The sequence below is a fragment of the Protopterus annectens genome, chromosome 1.part0 (genome assembly GCF_019279795.1).
Source record: "Protopterus annectens isolate FY-2018-M chromosome 1.part0, PAN1.0, whole genome shotgun sequence".
Classification (NCBI taxonomy): Eukaryota; Metazoa; Chordata; order Ceratodontiformes; family Protopteridae; genus Protopterus; species Protopterus annectens.
This window is the reverse complement of record NC_056725.1, coordinates 1,368,799,980-1,368,820,989: the sequence shown is the minus strand read 5'-3', so window position 1 is coordinate 1,368,820,989 and position 21,010 is coordinate 1,368,799,980. Positions and strand designations below refer to the sequence as shown.

Here is a 21,010-nt window from a genome sequence, read left to right as displayed (position 1 = left end):
ATTTCTTGGCATTGAGCTTGAGCCCATGGCTCTGGCACCAAGCATCCGTTTCTGTAAGGCCCTTTTGTAGAGTATCCACATCATTTGGAGATTCAATAATGGCTCCCAGACTGATTAAAATAAATCAATCAGGTTCAGGAGACAAGATCAGCCCTTCACGAACACAACCTGGGTGGGGGGTCCAGTGTTGAAGGTTGCCAATGTCATTGTTTACAAGTTCAATGATAATACGTTCCACGGCCTTGCAGATCAGGCTCGTCAGATGGATGGGGCAGTAGTTCCCGGGATCCAAGGTGGATCCTCCCTTGTGGAGTGGGATAACTGTAGCTGTGCGCCACTCAGTGGGCATGAAGCCTGAGGTGAGGCTATGATTAAACATGACACTTAGGTGAGGTGCCAGTTCATTTTGTAGTTCATGTAGTACAAAGCCCGGCATGTCATCTGGTCCCATGGATGCTGTACTCTTAGCTTTGGAGAGTGTGTTTTTTACCTGTGTGGCCGTTATTACCGGAATTTGGCAATCCTCTGATACAGAGATGGCCCATTTACGGGGTGAGAGGGGGGTGAAGTTGGCACTGAATCGATCTGCCAGGATACTGGCAATATCCTTGGGATCAGTACATTTAATGCCATTCTGTTGTAGCTCAGAGCAGATCTGAGCATTGCCATTTAGATTCTTGACATAGTTATAAAATGCCTTGTGGTCGTCTTTGGAATCTTTAGCAATTTTATTTTCGTAACTAGCTTTGGAGGATTTTATGAGGGATCTCAGCTTCTTACTGAGGCTGGTAAGGTAGTTTTTTACATCCTGGGATTTTCCTATTTTCTGCAACAGTTTCTCCCTTTTGTTGTAAAGTTTGTTTATGGCAGGGACCACCAGACTAGCTTCATTTCTTTTGGAGGAGAGCATCTTGTTTCTATTTGGGATGGCACGAATCATGCATGAGTGGATGTGCTTGTACAGTGCCTTAGTGTAGGACTCAGCAGTTGAACTTTCAGTTGCCGTCTGCATGGGTGTCATGAAGTTTGTCACTTCTGACTTGAGTAGCATGAAGTTGGCTTTGGAGAAGATTTTTATGGAGGTTTCCTTACTGGGGGGTGGGAGTGGGATGTGGATGTTAAGGGTGATTAGCTTATGGTCTGACCTGAACAACAAGGGGATGACCATAGTTGTGGAGCACTGATTTCCCATGTTGGTAATGACCAGGTCTAGGATATTGGAGCCCCTGCTGGGACAATGGAATAGTTGATCCAGGGCATTGGAATTTATGAATTCCAAGAACCATTGGGCAAAGGTGTTGGTACACGAGTAGTTTTCCCAGTTAATGGCAGGGTAGTTGAAGTCACCCAGTATTAGGGTGTTTGGTTGTATCTTAATATTTTCCAGTATGTTTAGAAAGGTGTAGTGAGAATCTTGGGGCATGGTGTGGGATCTGTAGCAAGCTACAATTTGGATTGCAGTCTTACCTTGTGTTAGTTGCACCTGGAGAATTTCAGACGCATTGTGTTGGGCAACTAGCCTGGTGGTGTGAATATCCTTGGTGAATATGGACACTCCTCCACCTTTAGTGTTTCGAGTTCTGCGGAGTTTCTCCTTTACCCAGTGTTATATGACCAAAGAGTTCATATACAAGTTGAGGGCATGTAGGGGTGCTGGGGGGAAATTTTTTTTGATCAGTGGCTTTTGCATTTTGCATAGACGTGTTTCACTTTGTTGTGATTTTGAAAGAGATCACATTCAGAGGAGCCTTCATAATGAATGCAAACATATATCTCTTGATTTTGCATTAAATGCTTGGTTTCAGGATGTACACTTCATTACAAGTACACAGAAGATAGGAATCAACCCATCAACATTTGATGTGGAGAGAAAGAGATGACTAAGTTGCAAGCTACGGCTCTGTAGAACCACACATCTGAATAAGACTGGAACAATTCAGTAGCCATGTTTACTCCTTTTAGTGTACCAAACTTAAATTTCTGTTTTCTGTAAATTACTTGCTACATTAGAGACAAAATATGGAAATAATATGAAATAACACTACAATTAAAAACATAAGTGATCAAACCTTTTCTGATATTCCCCACTGAGACTCTATATGGCCATAAGCATTTCTGGGCAGGATGCCTGTCAGTGAAAATATAATGCAGTACTAGCTATACTTTAACATGGCTAATGCTGTTTCTGTTCATTTCAGTCCAAAGATCACAGTTACAGTGACCCACATCTTACCGAGTTGGGAGAGCCGAAAGAGTTCATCTTCATTGTCAGTTGTGTGGTCTATGCTGAGCTGGGTCACTTGCAGTCCATCCACAGTAGACTTGCAAAGGAGTGCTCGATTTGTTCCTGTGAAAAAATGATACATTACATACAGGTTCAGCATAAGAACAGTTTTTTTTATGTTGGCATAATCCTTCATTTCTTTTATTAAGGGATGGAATTAGCTACATCTGTGTATTAAAATAAGTAATGCTTTAATTAGTTCACTGCACTACAACAATATAACTATAGCCATCTACTTAATAAAGACTCCAGTGCATTTCCATGCATCAGTTCAAGGGGGGGGGGCTGATGACGGCACTACCTGAACATACCAACCAAATTGTACAATTTCCACTCTGTTGCTGATATGAGTAATCGCACAACCTGAAACACCAGAAAAACTTAGTGTCAATTCAAAATGAAATAACATTCATTTAAACATGAGGAAAGGCTGATTAACGGATGGGTCTCTGAATACAACAGCAGTGACGATACAATCTAAACAGACACCACGCACTAATTAATTTTTACATCGGGGATAGTGGGTATGCAGAATAACTGTTTATTAAACAGCGGCAGTTATATGGTTCCAGTAATGTCTTATGACTGCAAAGGATGAGTCAACAGGACCATGAAAGTTCCTGTGAGAGATCCACAGGCCTCATAAATCTTGGTTAAGAACCTACACTGAGGAAACAAATTTGGCTTTTCAAACTTTATACATCACCATGTGCCACAGAGGATACTCTGTAAATATTTTTTTTTTCAATATGGTTTGCTCATATGCTAAAGAAAATATTTATATGCTTGTTGTACTTACTGACAATGTGGTTGTAAGAGCTACTGGAGTAGAAGAATGGTATGATGGACATCACAGTACTTAATGCTTAGTGTATGAATGGTGTAGCTAATCAAATAGTGTACTACTTAGAGGCTATCTTCTTTCCAAAGGTGTGAATCTCAAGAGCTGATTATACTGATGTTAAACTGGAGACATGGAAACTTTTTAAAAAAAATAAATAAATAAAAATAAAAAAAACATCTACAGATTGTGTAAATGCAATGCTAGATTGGCTACTTTCATCCAAAGCTGCACTGCTAAAGATGATTACTCAGATGACCTAGAGGCTTGACGCACCAGGAAAGTTTTAAGTTGTCACTCATGCCACAGGCGGCACATACAAGTCAAAATGATGGATAGTTAATAGCATTCAATAAGTTAGAATTTGGATAATAAATCACACAGCTATGAGCAGAATAACAACATACTCTCTTAAGATATCTATTTGTGATTACATACTTAGAAACAGGAAGACTCTTTGATTAATTAAAGATAAAAATAGACAAACTGAACCAATCCAGTCACTTTAGCCATCATATTTTTTCTAAGTGTGCCCTGACAACCAAAGTTAGGGGCATGCTTTTGATACATTGTCAGGGTAAGTACAAGAATGAGGAAATCTACTCCATTCCAAAGTACTCATTACCTGTGGAAGCCAGAAACTTCTCCACACCTGTTCTTATACTGAAAATAAGAACATATGTCTCGGACTTCAAAGAGCTCCACTGCAGAAAAAGATAAGGCTGACAGCACAAACACTAAGATCACTAAGCACACATAGGGGCATGGCCAAGATAGCAAGCAGTTAGCACAGGAATTTTGCCCTGCTTCTCCTAAATATTTTTGACAGGATTGTCATTTTCATCAAAAATCATTCAGATAAGCTGGAATATCATGTTGGAAATGTCTTGGGACATTTTGGTGGAAAAAATATTTACATTTGAAATATTTTCCTGTCAAAACTTCAAGATAAAGATTTACCAAAGGAAGATGAACCACTCTAAAGTAGTTTCACAAGAAAATTCAGTGTAGAAAGAGTTGCAGTTTATTATTTGTAGTATACAAGACCTATCCTTAAAACTAGATAGACCGGACTCCATAAAGTGGACAAAATAAGATTGTACAAAGCACATTGAATTAATCAAGGAATAAGTGAAACAACAGAGATTCCACATATCTGCTATGGAGGATTCTATCACTGACAAAGACGGCAGACTTACAGAAAGAATGAGAACAGAACACGGATTTTATTCTTCAACAGAACAAGTTCTTGGAAAAAAACTGGATGACCTGGAAAACAGGGCGAGGAGAACAACATCCAGATTTATGTAGTCCCTGAGTAATTAGAAGAAGATAACATGCTAAACTTCTTACCCACTTAGATCCCTAAAACATTAAACCTTCCTGAAGCCCTGTCATTGGTATAGAGAGAGCTCACAGATCTTTGCCTGTAGTGACACCAAGCAAAAAGCTTTAAAATCCAAGAGCTATAACAGTCAAATTTATTTCTAGTCAAGACAAGGATCTAGTTTTGAAAACAGCTTGGTCTGCTTCACCCATAAAACTTGGCGATACCTTCCTTAGATTTGACAATGACCGTTCCTCTCTGGTGGTTTCGAAAAGAAAAGCTTGTATTCTTCTGTTAAAATCACTGAAGAAAGCCAGAATAAAAACTCACCTAATCCACCTTGCAAAACTAAGATTATTCTTGCCAAATTTGAAAAAAAAAAGCACATTTGATTCCTTAGAAGATGAAGTTTCCTTCGTCCAGAAAAATAATTTACTTAATTCTACTGATGATATGGACCAGAGTGTATAGAGGAAAAATATAAAAAATGTACAATAAGGTGGTTGCATAAGTGTGCACACCCTTAAACTAATACTTTACTGAAGCACTTTTTGATTTAATTACAGCATTCAGCCTTCTTGGGTAGGAGTCTGCAATATTTGCCCACTCTTCCTTGCAAAAGAGCTCCAAATCTGTCAGATTGTGAGGGCATCTTTTGTGCGCTCTGGTCACCCCACAGATTTTCTATTGGATTTAGGTGTGGGCTCTGGCTGGGCCATTCCAAAATTTAAATTTTCTTCTGGTGAAGCCATTCTTTTGTTGATCTGGATGCATGCTTGGGGTCACTGTCGTGTTGAAAGGTGAAATTCCTCATCTTCGGCTTTCTAGCAGACGCCTGAAGGTTTTGGGCTAAAAGTGACTGGTATTTGGAACTGCTCATAATTCACTCCACCTTCACTAAAGCCCCAGTTCCAGCTGAGGAAAAGCAACTCCAAAGCATGACACTGCCACCACCATGCTTCACCAGTGGGGATGGTGTTCTTTTGGTGATGCGAAGTGTTGTTTTGCGCCATGCAAACCTTTTGGAATTGTGGCCAAAAAGTTCAACCTTGGTCTCCTCAGACCATAACACATTTTCCCACATGCTTTTGGGAGACTTGATGTATTGTTTTGCAAATTTTAGCCAGGCCTGATGTTTTTCTGTGCAAGAAAAGGCTTCCGGCTTGCAACCCTACCCCATAGTCCAGACATATGGAGAATATGGGAGATTGTTGTCACATGTCGTACACAACCAGTACTTGCCAGAAATTCCTGCAGCTCCTTCAGTGTTGCTGTAGGTCTCTTGGCAGCCCTCCCTGGCCAGTTTTTGTCTAGTTTTTTCATCAATGTTAGAGGGACATCCAGTTCTTTGCAACGTCACTGCTGTCCCATATTTTCTCCACTTTTTGATGACTGTCTTCACTGTGTTCCATGAGATATCGAATGCTGTGGAAATTTTTTTGTACCCGTCTCCTAACTGATACCTTTCAACAATGAGATCCCTTTGATACTTTCTAAGCTCTCTGCGAACCATGGCTTTTGCTGTAGCAGGCAACTGAGTAAAAGTCAGAAAAATCCTACGAGGACAGCTGAACTTTATTTGGGGTTAATCAGAATCTATTTAATTGATGGCCAGTGTGTACCCAAGAAGACTGAATGCTGTAATTAAATCAAAAGGTGCTTCTACAACGTATTAGTTTAAGGGTGTGCACACTTATGCAACCAGCTTATTGTACATTTTTTATTTTTTTATATTTTTTCCTCCTAACGTATTTGTTTTTCAATTGAATTGTACAGGTTATAGGTCACATTAAAAATGGGAAAAGTTCTGCAATGATTTATTGTGGTCTCATTTTTTTATATCACAAAAACCTAGCATTTTAACAGGGGTGTGTACACTTTTTATATCTACTGTACATATACTGGTACTGACAGTGGGGGATATACAGTAGAGAGTCGATTATCCAAACGTTGATTATCAGAAACGTCAATTATCCAAATGTAGCCTTCCAAAGTTTTCGGGTAGGTATTTGGTTGTGTGTGATTTTGAGCTTGCAGCCTGCTCCTGTGTGAAAAATATTCTTTATTGTCCATTAGAATCACTGAATGATTGAAAAGTGTATTCCCTGCGTGCAGGAGAAAACAAGATTTTAGAAGTTTTTTATCCAGTTCAATGTATGTTTGCTTATCTGAACTACCCTAGGCCCCAATTAGTTGAGATGATCAACTCTCTACTGTAGTTAAAATCTGTGCACTGATGTGTTTTTAATCCGCTTTTCTTTCTAGTAATGTTATTAAGGTTGTAGAACTTTCCCCTGCTTACTTGATATTAAACAAATACACTTTTTCAGTTAAAAAATTGGCTTGCAGAATGTGCCCACTAGCCTTCTGTGTTTAAAGACTTTTTTCAATTCATTTTCCCACCAAATTACTTCAGAAGATTTTAGAGAATGTTTTCAGCTTGCCTGGAGCTTCTGTGTGCCTCTGCTCCACTCTGAATCCTTCCTGAGTCAGAGAGGAAGTGCAATGTGACCTTTAACCCCTCACAAGCAGGAAGCTTAAATAACGCAGAAAATGACTGATAAAATGGACTTTTAAATGTTCTAGCTTTTAAAATATTTCCCAGTACTAAAGACAAACTGTAAGTAGTGTAACTTAATACAACAGTAATTCATTAAAAATAAAAAGAAAAACGAGTTGAATGGTAGGAGAAAGCTGAAATAAGCAAATATGAATAACGTAATGCTAAAGCAACTAAAAACTTTAATATGGTATGACCATATTAAAGTTTTTAGTTGCTTTAGCATTACGTTATTCGTATTTGCTTATTTCAGCTTTCTCCTACCATTCAACTCGTTTTTCTTTTTATTTTTAGTAGTTTTTTGGTTTTCTTGGTTTTTTGTTGAACAGTAATTCATTAGACTTCTGGTTGGCTTATCTTAGCTATAAACACCTGGAACATATGTTTAATTACTGAAGGGGGAACAAGTGAAATGATGCACAAAGGGTCCATATTTGATGTGGAACACATGGAGATGTTCTCATTAAACCTCAAACACAATACACAAATGTACAATTAATGTTTTCAACACTACTACTGAGTGTCCTTTTCCCTCTGTAGCTGGTATACTGTTTTTTTGGTATGTATTTCTGAAGTTTTTAATGAGTATTATTCCCAGCTTAAGTATTTGTTCGTACTAGATAATGCTACAGCACCACTTTATTAGTCAGAAGACTCAGATATGTGTTTTATATAGGAAATAGTTGAAAATGCATACAATTTTATTAAAATAATTTATATTTCTGCATAAAATACAGACATTAGCAGTCTGCTTTAGAAATCAGCCTCGTTAGATAATGAATATGAATGCAAATAACCAAAATCTATGCAGGCTGTTTTCACAAGCTTCTAGTCTGTGTGAGAGATTAGATGAGAATCTGTGCATGTGGTAGAAACATCAATAATTTACACAGGCAAAATGTTTTACTGGTTCAAAAGCTTTTACAAAGGTAATAAGTATAGGTAATCTGTTTGTTATACCATGTTGTACATATAGGACACAGGTGTTATTCTGGTTAAATTTTAAGCACATATACCTTAAAAAGACATTATTTACTCATAACACGGAGTTTCTTAATGCATACAAATACTTCAAGTATTAAGAATGGTCTGGGCATATCTTCAGTATGACAGTCAATATATAAATACATTTTATGTATAATTAATGCTAATTATTATAAATGAATAGTTATTTAAAGTTCTTCTGTTTGATAGGTCTTATTACATTATTAACCTTGTTGAGTAGTTTTTTTTTTTTTTTTTTTTTTTTAAGTAATTTAACATCTTCTTAAAAAGTGTAAAATATTTATTTAGAAAATTTCAGTTTATGAACATAGAATTAGTAGCAACAATGTGATTTGTTGTGTTATGGTGTTGTTAGTAAGCATCTTATACAAGGTTTTCATCAAGCCTGGAATATTTTATTCCACACTGGAGGTGAAAAATGTTTTTAATTCTGAATTTCAGACATCATCCTTATTGTGTTTATTCATAACAAGTTGTTCTTTTGTTAGCATAATGCCTAATGCACTAAATCATTTCACTGTAGTTTCTATACCTGTTTTTCCAACAGATGCCAGCATATAAATGTTTTTCATTAAATATAAACAGGTTAAATAACCTTTTAAGTGTACATAAAGCAGACATTGGTTTTCTACAGGAAACTCAATTATTAACTAAAGATTTAAACAGACTGTTAAAAGATTATTCAGTTTTAATGTCTCTCAGTTTGGTTCAAAAAGAAGAGGGTTCTTATTCTCTGGAAAAGATCAGGTCTACCTAAAACAGTGGATTCCTATTCTGACAAGGATGGTATGCTGCGACTGGTGGTAACAAACTGATAAAAAAATACTAGACTCTTGTAAAATACCTATTGGTTCCATGGGATTGGTTCTAATATAGTTAAGAAATACTTGCATATTATACACTGTACTCTAAAGAAGAAATGTTGATAGCTGGTGATTTTAACTCCACCCTGTCAGACAAAGACACTACAAATGTTAAACAAATCAGGCTATCTTCAGTAGCAAAACATTTAATCATTATATTAATGCAATGTATGATAGATATATCACACTTAAAACTAGATGCTTCTTTAAAATATACTCACTATTCTTTTAGATTTGGGACTCAAACCGATATTGATAAAATATCGGTATTCAATGCACTATACTCCAAAATAGAGGAGGTACTAATAGTTTAATCTTCATTATCTGACCACAATGCTGTTACATTTAAATCATGTCCAAACAATTTAATTTCTTGCCAAAGACTCCCAACATATTTAGCTAAAATAAAATGCTTTAATGAATGGTTATTAAAAGAGATAAATCAATTTATGGAATTTAACAATAATGGTAAAGAACTGGTATATTTGCAAAAGAAAGTACTGGGATAAAGAGTCAAATGCTCTCCAAACTGACACTGATAAATTAAAAGCAAACCATAAACCTAATGATAAAGCTGCAAGCACACAGTTGAAAAAAATCTAAATCAGAAATACCTAGAAATCTTACATAAAACTTCCATTAATCTAGAAAAAATTAAATTACAATCGTATTCAATAAACCCCAAGAACCTTCACAGAATAGCTATTAGATTGGAAAACAATTAAAATAAACCATATCAAGGAGATTGTTTATAAAGACAGGAAAAAGACTATTAAAGCTACAGAACAGAAAGATATATTACAATGTTTTAGTAAATATTATGAAGAAATTAATAAAACAAAGTCAAACCTGAGTAATAGAAAAGTACAGTTTTGTACCTACCATAAATGTAGATGTTCGAAGATCCACATTGCTGCAGTCCTTACATATGGGTAGTCCGCTGTCCTCGGTCGGCCCGAATACCAAAGTATTAGGCTGACGTCGGTCAAGGCGCTTAAAACTGACATCAGGACGTCAGGGTACAAAAGCGCATGACCGACGTCATTTCCTCAGTCTTTTCTTGCCCCAGATGTCAGAAGGCCCTAACAAGAAAGGCCAAAGCCAAAAACCAGCAAAACCTAACCAACCACCCGTGCACTAACCATATTTACAATATGTACAACACAAACCACACCACCACCTTCAACAACAGAGGGGAAGGAGGGAGGGTAGTGGACTGCAGCAATGTGGATCTTGAACATCTACATTTATGGTAGGTACAAAACTGTACTATGTTCTTCATCTCACATTGCTGCAGTCCTTACATATGGGTAGAATCCCAAAGCAGAGGTAAGGGAGGATGGCAAAACTATAAAGCATTAGGAGCTGCCAACATGCCTTGTAAAATTGCAGTTGCAAATCCAGCCCTAGATTTAGAGTAAAGTGGAAGGTGGTAATGCTTAGAGAAAGTATGCACTGAACTCCAAGTAGCTGCTTCCAAAATATCTTTAGTAGCCACCCCCTTAAAAAAGCTGTAGAAGTGGCAGTAGCCCTAGTGGAATGAGGTCTAATCCCAGCTGGAATCTCCTTACCATGATGGGAATAACAGAAAGCAATACAAAAACCAATCCACTTAGAAATAGTTTGTTTTGAAACAGGTTTGCCCTGAGAACCCAAAGCAAAAGAAACAAACAACTGCTGAGACTGCCTGAACCCTTTAGTTCTGCTCAAATAATATCGCAACTGTCTGTGTATATCCAAAGTGTGCAAAATCCTTTCCCCTTTATTTTGGGGGTTTGCATAAAAAGTAGGCAAATGAATAGTTTGGTTTAAAGCCACACTAGAAACCACTTTAGGCATAAAAGAAGGGTTAGTGCTAAAGATACCCTATCCTTGTGGAAAATTAAGAAAGGCTCAACTGCCATAAGGGCCTGTAATTCAGAAACCCTTCTCAGAGGTAATGGCCAACAAAAAGCAGTCTTCCAAGATAAATATTTCAACTCTGCCGATGCTGCAGGCTCAAAAGGTTGTAGAGTGAGTTTCTCCAACACAAAATTGAGATCCCAAGCAGGAGTAGGAGCTCTACGTGGGGTCTTATATTCTTTGCCCCTCTAAGGAATTGCTTAAACAAAGGCTGAGAAAATAATGGTGGGTCACAGTCATAGTGAGCAGAAATTGCTGCAGCATGAACCTTTATAGAGGAGAAGGACAAACCTTTGTCCAATAACTCAGTAAGGTATTGAAGCAACACTTAAATTAGGTTTAGAAACATCAAAGTCCTTTGCTGTACTCCAAAATAAAAATCTCCTCCATTTATCTGCGTAAACTTTCCTTGTACTAGGCCTTCTGGCCTCCAAAATAACATTCAAAACTTGTTGTGGAAGCTGAGACCCTCCAGGGTTTAAAACAGAATATGCCAGGCTGTCAGATGTAGAGAATGAAGTTTGACATTGAGTAAATGACTGTTCTCCTGAGACAGCAGGTGAGGAATCGAAGGCAAAGGCCGTGGAGGCTCCTGTACCAGACGTCTCAGTAATGGGTACCAGTGCTGTCGAGGCCAATCTGGAGCTATTAAAATCATGTTTGGCTTGTCCTGTCTGACCTTCAGCAGTACCCTTGGGAGGAGAGGCAGAGGTGGAAAGGCATACACGTGAAGATTGCTCCAATTGAATGAGAGAGCATCCACTTTCCAAGCTGAGGGATGAAACCTTTTTATGCAAAACTTTGGCAGCTGGTAATTTAGTGGAGAAGCGAACAGATCTATGTCTGGAGTTCCCCATAACACTGTCAATCTCTGGAATACATGAGGATCCAATTTCCACTCGTGGGGATCCATAATTTGTCTGCTCAACACATCTGCTAAGGAGTTCTGTGCTCCTGGCAGAAACCTTGCCTGAAGATTTAGCTGTAAATTGAGAGCAGTCTCCCACAAAATCATTGCTTGTCTGCATAGAGGATAAGAATGCGTTCCCCCTTGCTTGTTGATGTACCACATGACAGTTGTGTTGTCTGTTTGAATCAACACCTGCCCTGGAAGAAGTAAATCCTTGAAAGCTATCAATGCAAATTGGACTGCTAACATCTCCTTCAAGTTGATATGTAGATGTTGAAGTCTGGCAGGCCACGTGTCTTGTACCCATTTTCCATTTAGATGAGCTCCCCAAGCTTTGTCTGAGGCATCTGTCGTTAAAATCTGACTCGCCTCTGGCGGGTCACAGAGAGTCCCTTGTTTAGGTGACATTCCTGAGCCCACCACAAAAATTCCTTTTGAATGCAAGGTATTATTTGAATGACAGTGTCCAAATCTTGGCAGTGCTGTGTCCATACATTCTTGAGATACCATTGTAGCTTCCTCATATGCAGTTTGGCATTGGGAAGTACCAGAATACAAGATGCCATGAACCCCAAGGCTTGAAGGACTGTCCTTGCAGTCAGCCTGGACTGATGAGACAACTGGTGGAAGTAAAGAGAAAGATTCTTTTGTTTGTCCGGGGTCAAAAGGCCATCTGGGATGCTGTATTCAGTCTCACACCCAGAAAGCACATGTCCTGAGAGGGTACTAGACTGGACTTTATTTCGTTCACAGAATACCCCAGGCATCTTAACACTGCCATCACATACTGTAAATGATGAAGAAGTTCGTCCTTTTCTTGGGCCAGTATCAGGCAATCGTCCAAATAAGGATAGATCTGTATTCCTCTTAGCCTGAAGAAAGCTACCACTGGAGCCAGAACCTTCGTGAACACTCTGGGCGCAGTAGATAAGCCAAAGGGCAATGCAGAGAACTGATAATGAGAAGTCCCAGCCAGAAAACGCAAATACTTCCTGCAACTGGGCCTGATAGGAACATGAAGGTAAGCCTCCTTGAGATCCAGAGTCACCATCCAGTGATCTTTGCCCAGCAGAGGTAAAAGCTGTTGTAACGTTAACATTTTGAACTTGGGAATGTCCAGATATGTGTTGAGGATGGATAAATCCAAAATTGGTCTCCACGTGTTTCCTTTCTTTGGTACTAGAAACAGGCGAGAATAAAATCCTAGGCCCACTTCTGGCAGAGGGACCGGTTGTATGGCCCCTATTTGAAGTAGTAGAGAAATTTGTTTGCGAGCCTCTAGTCTTTGCTGAGGAGGAACGTCCGGCATGCCTTTGAAAGGAGGCAAGGTATGGAAATAAAACTTGTAACCCTGGTGTATGATATCCAATACCCATTTGTCTTGGGTAATCAACATCCAATTTTCCTTGAAGAGTGCTAACCTTCCTCCCAAAGGTGCTGCCAGGCAAGAAGGATCTGGCAGCTGAAAAGTAGGTCATTGGGCCTGTTGACGAAAGGACTGGCCCCTGCCCTCACGCGAAGATTGTGCAGGTGAACTCCCTGTTCTAGGCCTGAAAGAACGCTGAGCTCTGCCCCTACCACGCCTAGATCTACCCCTAGACTGAGAAACATAAGAAGGATCGTCCACCCCTTAGCAGGCCAATTCCTACTAAACTTGAGGCTGAAGTTGCAAAAAATCTTTAACAGCCTGCATAGACTTAGCCTTGTCTTCCATTTTCTTCAAGATTGACTCCACAGGTGAACCAAACAACACATCAGACTGCAAAGGAGCATCCAAAATCCTTGTCTTAACATGGTCAGATAAATTCTGATCCTTCAACCAGGCGTGCCTGCGAAGAACTGAGCCAGTGGCAGCCACCCTAGACGAGGCCTGCACAGCATCAAAACCACACTGTAATGAATGCTTACCCACCTGTTCAGAGACATGCACCAAATCTTGCAATTATTTACACTCAATGCCTTCCGCCAGAGCATCCACCTTAGACTTCAATTGAGAAAGAAGAAAGTTTTGATATTTCAACATATGAAACTGGCAATTCAAAGCCCTCATAGCTAAGGTAGAAGATGTATAGACCTTCTTTCCCCATCTATCCAAAGCTCTTATCTAGAGGAACCGGATTTTTTACAACAGAGGCCTTGACACCCTTAGGTCCCTGACTAACAGTTTCTGGGTCCGCCCTAGGACTCTTATAAAGATATTTATGAGCCTCAGGCACCCTGTAATACCTATCCAGTTTAACAGGAGCAGGAGGCAGAGAATCAGGATTAAGTGAAGCCTCTGCAAACACATCTTCCACAACATCCAGAACAGGGGGTATAGCCAAGGGCCTATGCTGGGGTAACAGCAAAAACTCTCTAAGCCTTTTCCTAGAATCAGAGAAGTCCTGACCTTCCCACTTAAAATGTTCCCTCATAGAATGAAGTGTCTCTGAAAAAGAAAAATCCTCTGGAGGAGAAGCAGAAGGAGTGGAATCATCTGCATCAGAATCAGAATAAGGAGAGTACTCCTGCAAGTCTTCAGCTGAAGACTCTGAAACATCCGAAGCCTGCTCAAAACTTCCCAACTCTGGCTCCACCCTAGGCCTCTTATCAGGAGGGGGCATAGAACCTCTAATCAGAGTAATTAAATCTTCTGCCATTTTAAGCATGTGCTTCTTAGGCACAGACCCTGCTGAACTAGGAGTGACACCAACAGAAGCTAAAACTGGCCTGCCTCTGGGAGAAGCCTTGGAAACAGAAGGAGAAGGCCTAACCACCCTAGGAAGGGAGGGAGTACAGTAACTTGAGAAGCCCCTTCAGCCTGACCTGCCTCCTGAGAGACCACCTCCTGCAAAATCAAAGTCTCCCCCTGAGACTCCAGAGAAGTCTCCGTCGGAACCACCGGTTCCACTGAAGCCTCTAAAGAACCGGCGTCCGGAACGGACGACTCATCTTGCCTGGGTTTAACTGCTTTGTCTTTGCGCTTCTTGCAGAAGCGGGCCGGAGAATCCGACGGCATATTATAATTGCACCGCTTCCCAAAGACCAGCCTAGCACAATCTAACCTTCGCTTAATAGTGCGTTTATTGAACCTAGCACAAAAGCGACACCCAACAACGTCGTGCTCAGGCCCCAAACAAGGAATACACAAAGAATGATAATCCCTATGCGGTATCTGTTTCCCACAAGAAATACAGTTATTCACTTTTTCTGACATCCGGTAAAACACTGAGGCAAGAAAAAACCAAAATAATCCCCAACGGGGTACTTAGCCAACTTGGATTCGGTCTGAAACTCCGAATTCGAAAAATTTCAGAACGCTGAACGGCACTTGCAACGCTGCTTCTGCATCGGACCATGTACTGAGGAAATGACGTCGGTCATGCGCTTTTGTACCCTGACGTCCTGATGTCAGTTTTAAGCGCCTTGACCGACGTCAGCCTAATACTTTGGTATTCGGGCCGACCGAGGACAGCGGACTACCCATATGTAAGGACTGCAGCAATGTGAGATGAAGAACATCTTATTGGATATTTCTTTAAAAGAAAACATACATAATAAACAATCAAAAGAACAGAAAAGCAACACTGATAAGTATTTTTCCTTTAAGGAATTAAAAGGCCAAATTAAAACTCTTAAAACTAATAAAACACCAAGTATGGATGGGATAATTCCTGAGCTATATAAACCTTTACCTGACAATATTTTAAAAATGTTATTAAATGTTTTTGAAAAAGTTAAGTACATCTAATATGCACCCATAATGGAGATATTCTATTACTCATTTTAAAATCAGAAAAAGGTACTGCTCTATGTTCTTCGCATCAACCCATATCACTTTTAAATGTAGACTACACGATTTTCATGTCTACATTAGCAAAAAGATTAAATCACGAATGGTCTCTGAACTTGAAGGTGGCAGAAATTATTTTTTGCCAGTGGGGCCAACCTTGCTGTGACCTCTTTCTATCTCCCCTAAATTACAAGTGCAGCAGCTTCTTTGACCTAATCCCCCCACTGGGGGAATCACAGAGAGACGCTCTAATACATGACTGGCCTCCCGGTCTCCTCTATGCATATCTCCCAACTCCCTTGATCACCAAATTTCAGCAGAAAGCTTTCCAGTTGAAGAGCAAAGTCAGTCGCATTACACCTTAGGGGCCTCAACAGAATTGGTTCCCCCTTCCTTTGGCCTCATTTAGTCTATTAACCTTGGATTCTGGATTTGATTCCAGATCTCCTGTCTCTCCCAACAGACATGATTCACCCAGATATCTCAAACCTACAGCTGATGGCATGGTTTCTCCACTTCCACTAATAGACAACATATGATTTCTTCCCCAGTCTGTCATATACTTCTGTCTTCTCACAAAGCTGCCAGGAGAAAACTTTACAGGAGTAAATGGAAAAGGTTTGTTGGGCACTTCAGCTCCAAGAGTCATCCAGCTCGGAAGCTCACCAAGCAGACACCCTCAGAGAAATCCTCAGAGCCGAAGATACTATGATCTTCACATCTGAACCAGATGGATCCAGCAGACTTGGATCCAAGGGCTCCGAAACTACAACACAGATCAGAGCAGAAGAGCAAGGGCTCCCTGATCCAAGATGGTAGGAGTCGGAAGAACTCCTATCTGATCCTGTGTCAAGAGAAACTTCCTCATCATTCTATCCACATCAGCCTTGGTCAGACTTCTGGAAGAATGAGATCTTACCATTGAGAGAGACCTAGAGGGCTGTCGGGATTGCAAAAAGGGGAAGGTAACAGATCTATGGAGGGAGAGTAATGAGTCATTGGTAACGACTTTGGATCCAAAAGGATAGGATCCGAAGAAGTCGATTTAGCCTCTGGCACCAGCTTGGAGGAGGAATCAGACATCGGATCTGACTTCTTAGGCTATTTCTTTGGGGGTTCCAGCGTCGGATCTGAGGATGAGGTTGAGGACCCAGACGGTCCTGAATGCTTACCAGAAGGTTCCTTTTGCTTGGGTATGGAGGGGGTTGAGCCCCAGACAGAACTTCAAAAAGAGGAAAGAAAAAAAACTTTTAGAATCAATTTATTTTTCCTGTCCGTGATGGCCCTAGGATTAAAAGACTTACAAATCTTGCAATCAGTCTGAAGGTGATCTGGGTCAAGACAATACACGCATAATGTGAGAGAGTAAGAAAGTGGTAATTTGTGACCGCATTTCTCACAGTTTTTTAAAACTTGTCACCTTATCAGACATTTTAATCAACTAGCTGAAAAACACAAGATGATCTTTTTTTTTCTAAGCAGGAAAGGGAAAAAAAAAAGAGAGAAAGATGCCAAAAATGGTATCAAAAATACACTGTACATTTATGAAAAGAGGTAGAGGAAAGGTTTATCAACTATGGTAAAAAGGAGTATACAAAAGTGTAAAAAAGGGAGGTAAGGCAGATAGTACAACATAAAAATAAATATAAATGTTTAAAGAAGCAAGGAAATAAAGAGTGTAAATACAATAGCTTTTGACTAATCTTCAAAATAACGATACTACGCTTGAGAGCTCACAGTGTCCACATCTAAAATGAGAAAGTGACAAATGAAATCTGTGGTATGTTAGGGGATAGGGCATTGTGGGTAAGAGAGGAACTTAAGAGTTTGCTAGTGGCCATGAGCTAAAATAATGGCCGACTTGGATTCGAAGGTCAGATCTGAACCAAACTGTTGAAGAATGAATGAAAATAGACATCAGATATATAAAAATATGACAGGTAACAAAAGCTGACAGAGTTTATGGGGAAAAAACAGAAATTAAATATTCAAATTGCTAGACAACCAGGGATTTTCAAGGAACATTGTTTTAAAACTCTACAACTTAGATGCTCTAAAAAGAACAGCATTTTCTATTAAAAAAATTATGTTTACCATTGTAGAAAGCATTCTTATGGTCCTGAAACCCACAAGTACACTACTGTAGAAATGCACATGCACACTTACATTTCATTACCTGCTAATATCAACACATTCTTGCAGGCAGAACATAGTAGCTGTTAATGAAATGTCCTTTTAGAGTTTACATAACAAAATTAACCATAACTCTGCACTTTGCCGCAATAATTTTATCTTGAAAGTTAAGTTCAATCTGTAATATTAACAGTATTTCACTTGGCTATAATGTACAACACCCTGAGCATCAACCTCAAGGTAGATTATAATGGTTACCAAGTAAAGTGTGCAATTCATATCAGAATACCTTTCAATAATTACAAAAAAACTCATCCATATGCCAAACTAATCAGTTGGAAGACTGAATCCATTACAGGTACTTTTTTTATGTCAAGAATCTTGTCAAGCACATAGTGTTGTTTTTTGTTAGAAGCCATAATCGGGAGCTTTCATACAGCAGTTACTCAGATACTGTCCTTCTGCTTGCTTTTAAAACTGTAATAATAGTTTACAAAAATGCTATTTAAAAAAACAAATTATTTTTGCTGATGAAGTGAGTGGGCGGATTCACAATGGACAAATTCAACCACAATCTGGGTACAAAGAGAACAGTGTATGAACAACAGTACACAGATGGTAATAAATGTCTGAGATGAACAAAGTAACTTGTAGTAAGTACAGTAGTACATAAAACTTATCAGAAGTAAGCAAGATCAGACATTTCAAGACACAGTGAGTCACTTCCAGGGTTGGGGGGTGGGCACAGTTTGTTTAAGTTACTTCTCTAAAGCAGAGATATTTGAGCTTCCTCTCCAATTAATGACTCAGAGTACAGAAGAAAGTTTCCAAACTGTGTTCTGAATGGTAGCATGAATGCTATTCTACAGCCAGCTCCAGAAGAAAAATGAAGCTCTGACTGAGATCCAGATGATCTATGACAGACACTAGTGATCTGAAAGCTGGGGAACTAGTTGGGGAGGTGGGAGGACAGGAGTGAGTGGCCAATGCCATCTCACCAATCCTACAGACAGCCTGCCATGCCAGTGGTGACTCCTACCATAGGCTAGGAAAATGCACTAGAATACAATGGGGTAACCAACACTTAGTACTGTGGTGTGTGTCTGTGCATCTGTGTACATACTCATGTCTCATGCAGATGTTTATGTATCCATCACTGCAAACCCCAGTTTGGCACACTGAAGAGCAGATCAGTTATAGCACTAAGAAGGATAGGGGCCCTAAGCAAGAGAAAAAAATACTCCTTATGGCTGCCTGAATGAAGTTCCTTTTTCTGCATTAATGTCACTCAGGCAACTGCAGACATGGAACAGAAAATACGTGAGTGAACAGAAGGAAAAGGTTTGATGACCAGCAGACACAGGGAGCAAAACTGACACAGAAAAAAAATACGTTCTTTTATAGTTTGGGGTCATGGATGTTAACAAGTTCTGATCCACAGTGTAGTCTGTGCTTGAAAGGTAGGAGCAGAGGACCCAGGTGTCCTGCTAGGAGTGCAGTAGTGTAGTATGCATTTAACAAGTGGGCAGTAGTCAATGTTCAGTAGTTTACAGAGTCCTGTAAAAGTAATGAAAATGAAATGCTCAGGTATGCAAAGTTAATCTAAGTTTGTTTACAGAAGTGAAGGGCATTCTGTAATAAGGCACCTGAAGCATAAACCTGGGTAGGGTTTAGGAGTGCTTGAAGCCTATCTATGTCAGTAACAGATGCACATGTGACTACAGGAATGGTGCAATCAGTGCAGCAAATTAGTACCTTTTTCTGAATGTAATGTTTACTTCCAGAGAGCAAAGGTTATGCAGTATGAGAAGTTTCAAGGAATGTTGCCAATTTCTTCAGTGGCATCACTATGAAGAGAAGGGGTACAAAATAGCATGGCCTTTACTTGGAAGTTTGCTTCTGGCTGTTCGAAACCAAGTGTTGCCAGTACTAAAATAGCAATCAAAGAATAACTCTATAGACTGATTACTGCTCATAATTGCTAGGTTGCCCAAACAGACACAGGTCTGAAGTTCTGGGCATATACACGATGATAATGAAGGGACTTCTAAAGGCATGAAGAACTCCTCTGGGAAAGGGGTAGGTAGAAAGATGGCTCTGCTAAGGGAAACCTTGAGAGTTTTTCATGAAAATGATGGAAGCAGAAATAAGGTTTTCAAAAAAATGAAATAAGCAGCCATTAAGAGCTTGAGACATCTTAGTAGCCTTCTGTGACATGCTACTTACCAACATTGGCAATGAACAGCCTGTTGCTCAAAATCAGAGCAACAATGGCCATAGCTCCTCCTAAGATCTCTTGCTCTACCACATTCAGTCGTTCAACTATCTTCTGAAATTGCGAGGCTAACTGGTGACGAAGAGCACTCTGTTTAAGGAAGAAGATGACAGGTCAAAAAAAGGGGAAGTACACAGGCAAACAAAAATCAACCTATCATTCTAATGTCATACTCCAAATCTTAGCTACCATAAAGTAATTTTAAATCAGGCTCGCAGACTGCATGGGTAAGTGATAATAAATGTGACAAACCAACATCAGCAGCACCATGCAAAAAATGCTTGAACATTCTTTTATTCACTAAATAGCAAAACCCATCTGTTGAATGTCAAAACTGCAAAATAAAGGAAAGAATGTATAACCAACAGTACTGTAGCATAAATCACACTCCATAGATGAGTTAGTTTGTGCTACAGTGCTACGCACCAACTTAAAGTCATTCAAATTCCCTAAAGGGCAACATCTTGTTACCTGGAAATTTGCATGACTATGAATTGCTCTACTGTGCAGTTTGAACAATTACCAATAGTAACAGTTGAAGCACCTATTAAAAGCCCCCGTTTGCGCTCATTTCCCACCTTTCCTGTAATTAGTCTAGTCCAGATACAGATTTGCTGTATCTAGGACTGTCTGTAAGCTTTTGACCGGTGCCAAAAAGTCTGCTCTTCAATTTTTGTCTTAGATCTGCTAGTTCTCTCCTTTCCTGCACTTTCATTAGCTTATTAGTCTAGCACTTTACCAGACCTCTTGTAGCAATAATTGTAGCACACAAAAGTGCTACCAGTACTAAACATTCTACAAGGAAACAGCTCCAGTACTTATTAATGCCCACCCCTCCAGGCATCTCTAAAGGTCAGTTCCCTGTGCTTTCACCTATTAACCTGGTGTATCTGGGCATCCTGAGGCAATGTAGTAACTGCCTCATGTACACTGACAACTCTCTCCTCTTACCTCCCAACACTCAGACTTGCAAGAGATGCACTTGTATATCCAAATTGGAAGCCACACACTCTCCAGCCAAGACCGGAATAGCTGGTCAAGAGGAGGTGGTCAACACTTGCACCACACCACATGGAACACACAGCTCTCCAGAACACACACCAGCACTGCCTTCACATAACACAAACCACACACCCAT

At 39.7% G+C, this 21,010-nt stretch overlaps 1 protein-coding gene across 1 annotated transcript in view; it reads right to left on the bottom strand.

Moving 5' to 3' along the window:
• TAB1 (TGF-beta activated kinase 1 (MAP3K7) binding protein 1) overlaps window positions 1-21,010 on the bottom strand; it is a 626,748-nt gene that overhangs the window by 410,089 nt on the left and 195,649 nt on the right. Inside the window, exons 5-6 of the mRNA XM_044071649.1 lie at window positions 19,824-19,962; window positions 2,234-2,347 (exon numbers count right to left, since the gene is read on the bottom strand). Coding sequence (XP_043927584.1) covers window positions 2,234-2,347; window positions 19,824-19,962 — 253 coding nt within the window. The remainder of the gene's footprint in view (window positions 1-2,233; window positions 2,348-19,823; window positions 19,963-21,010) is intronic.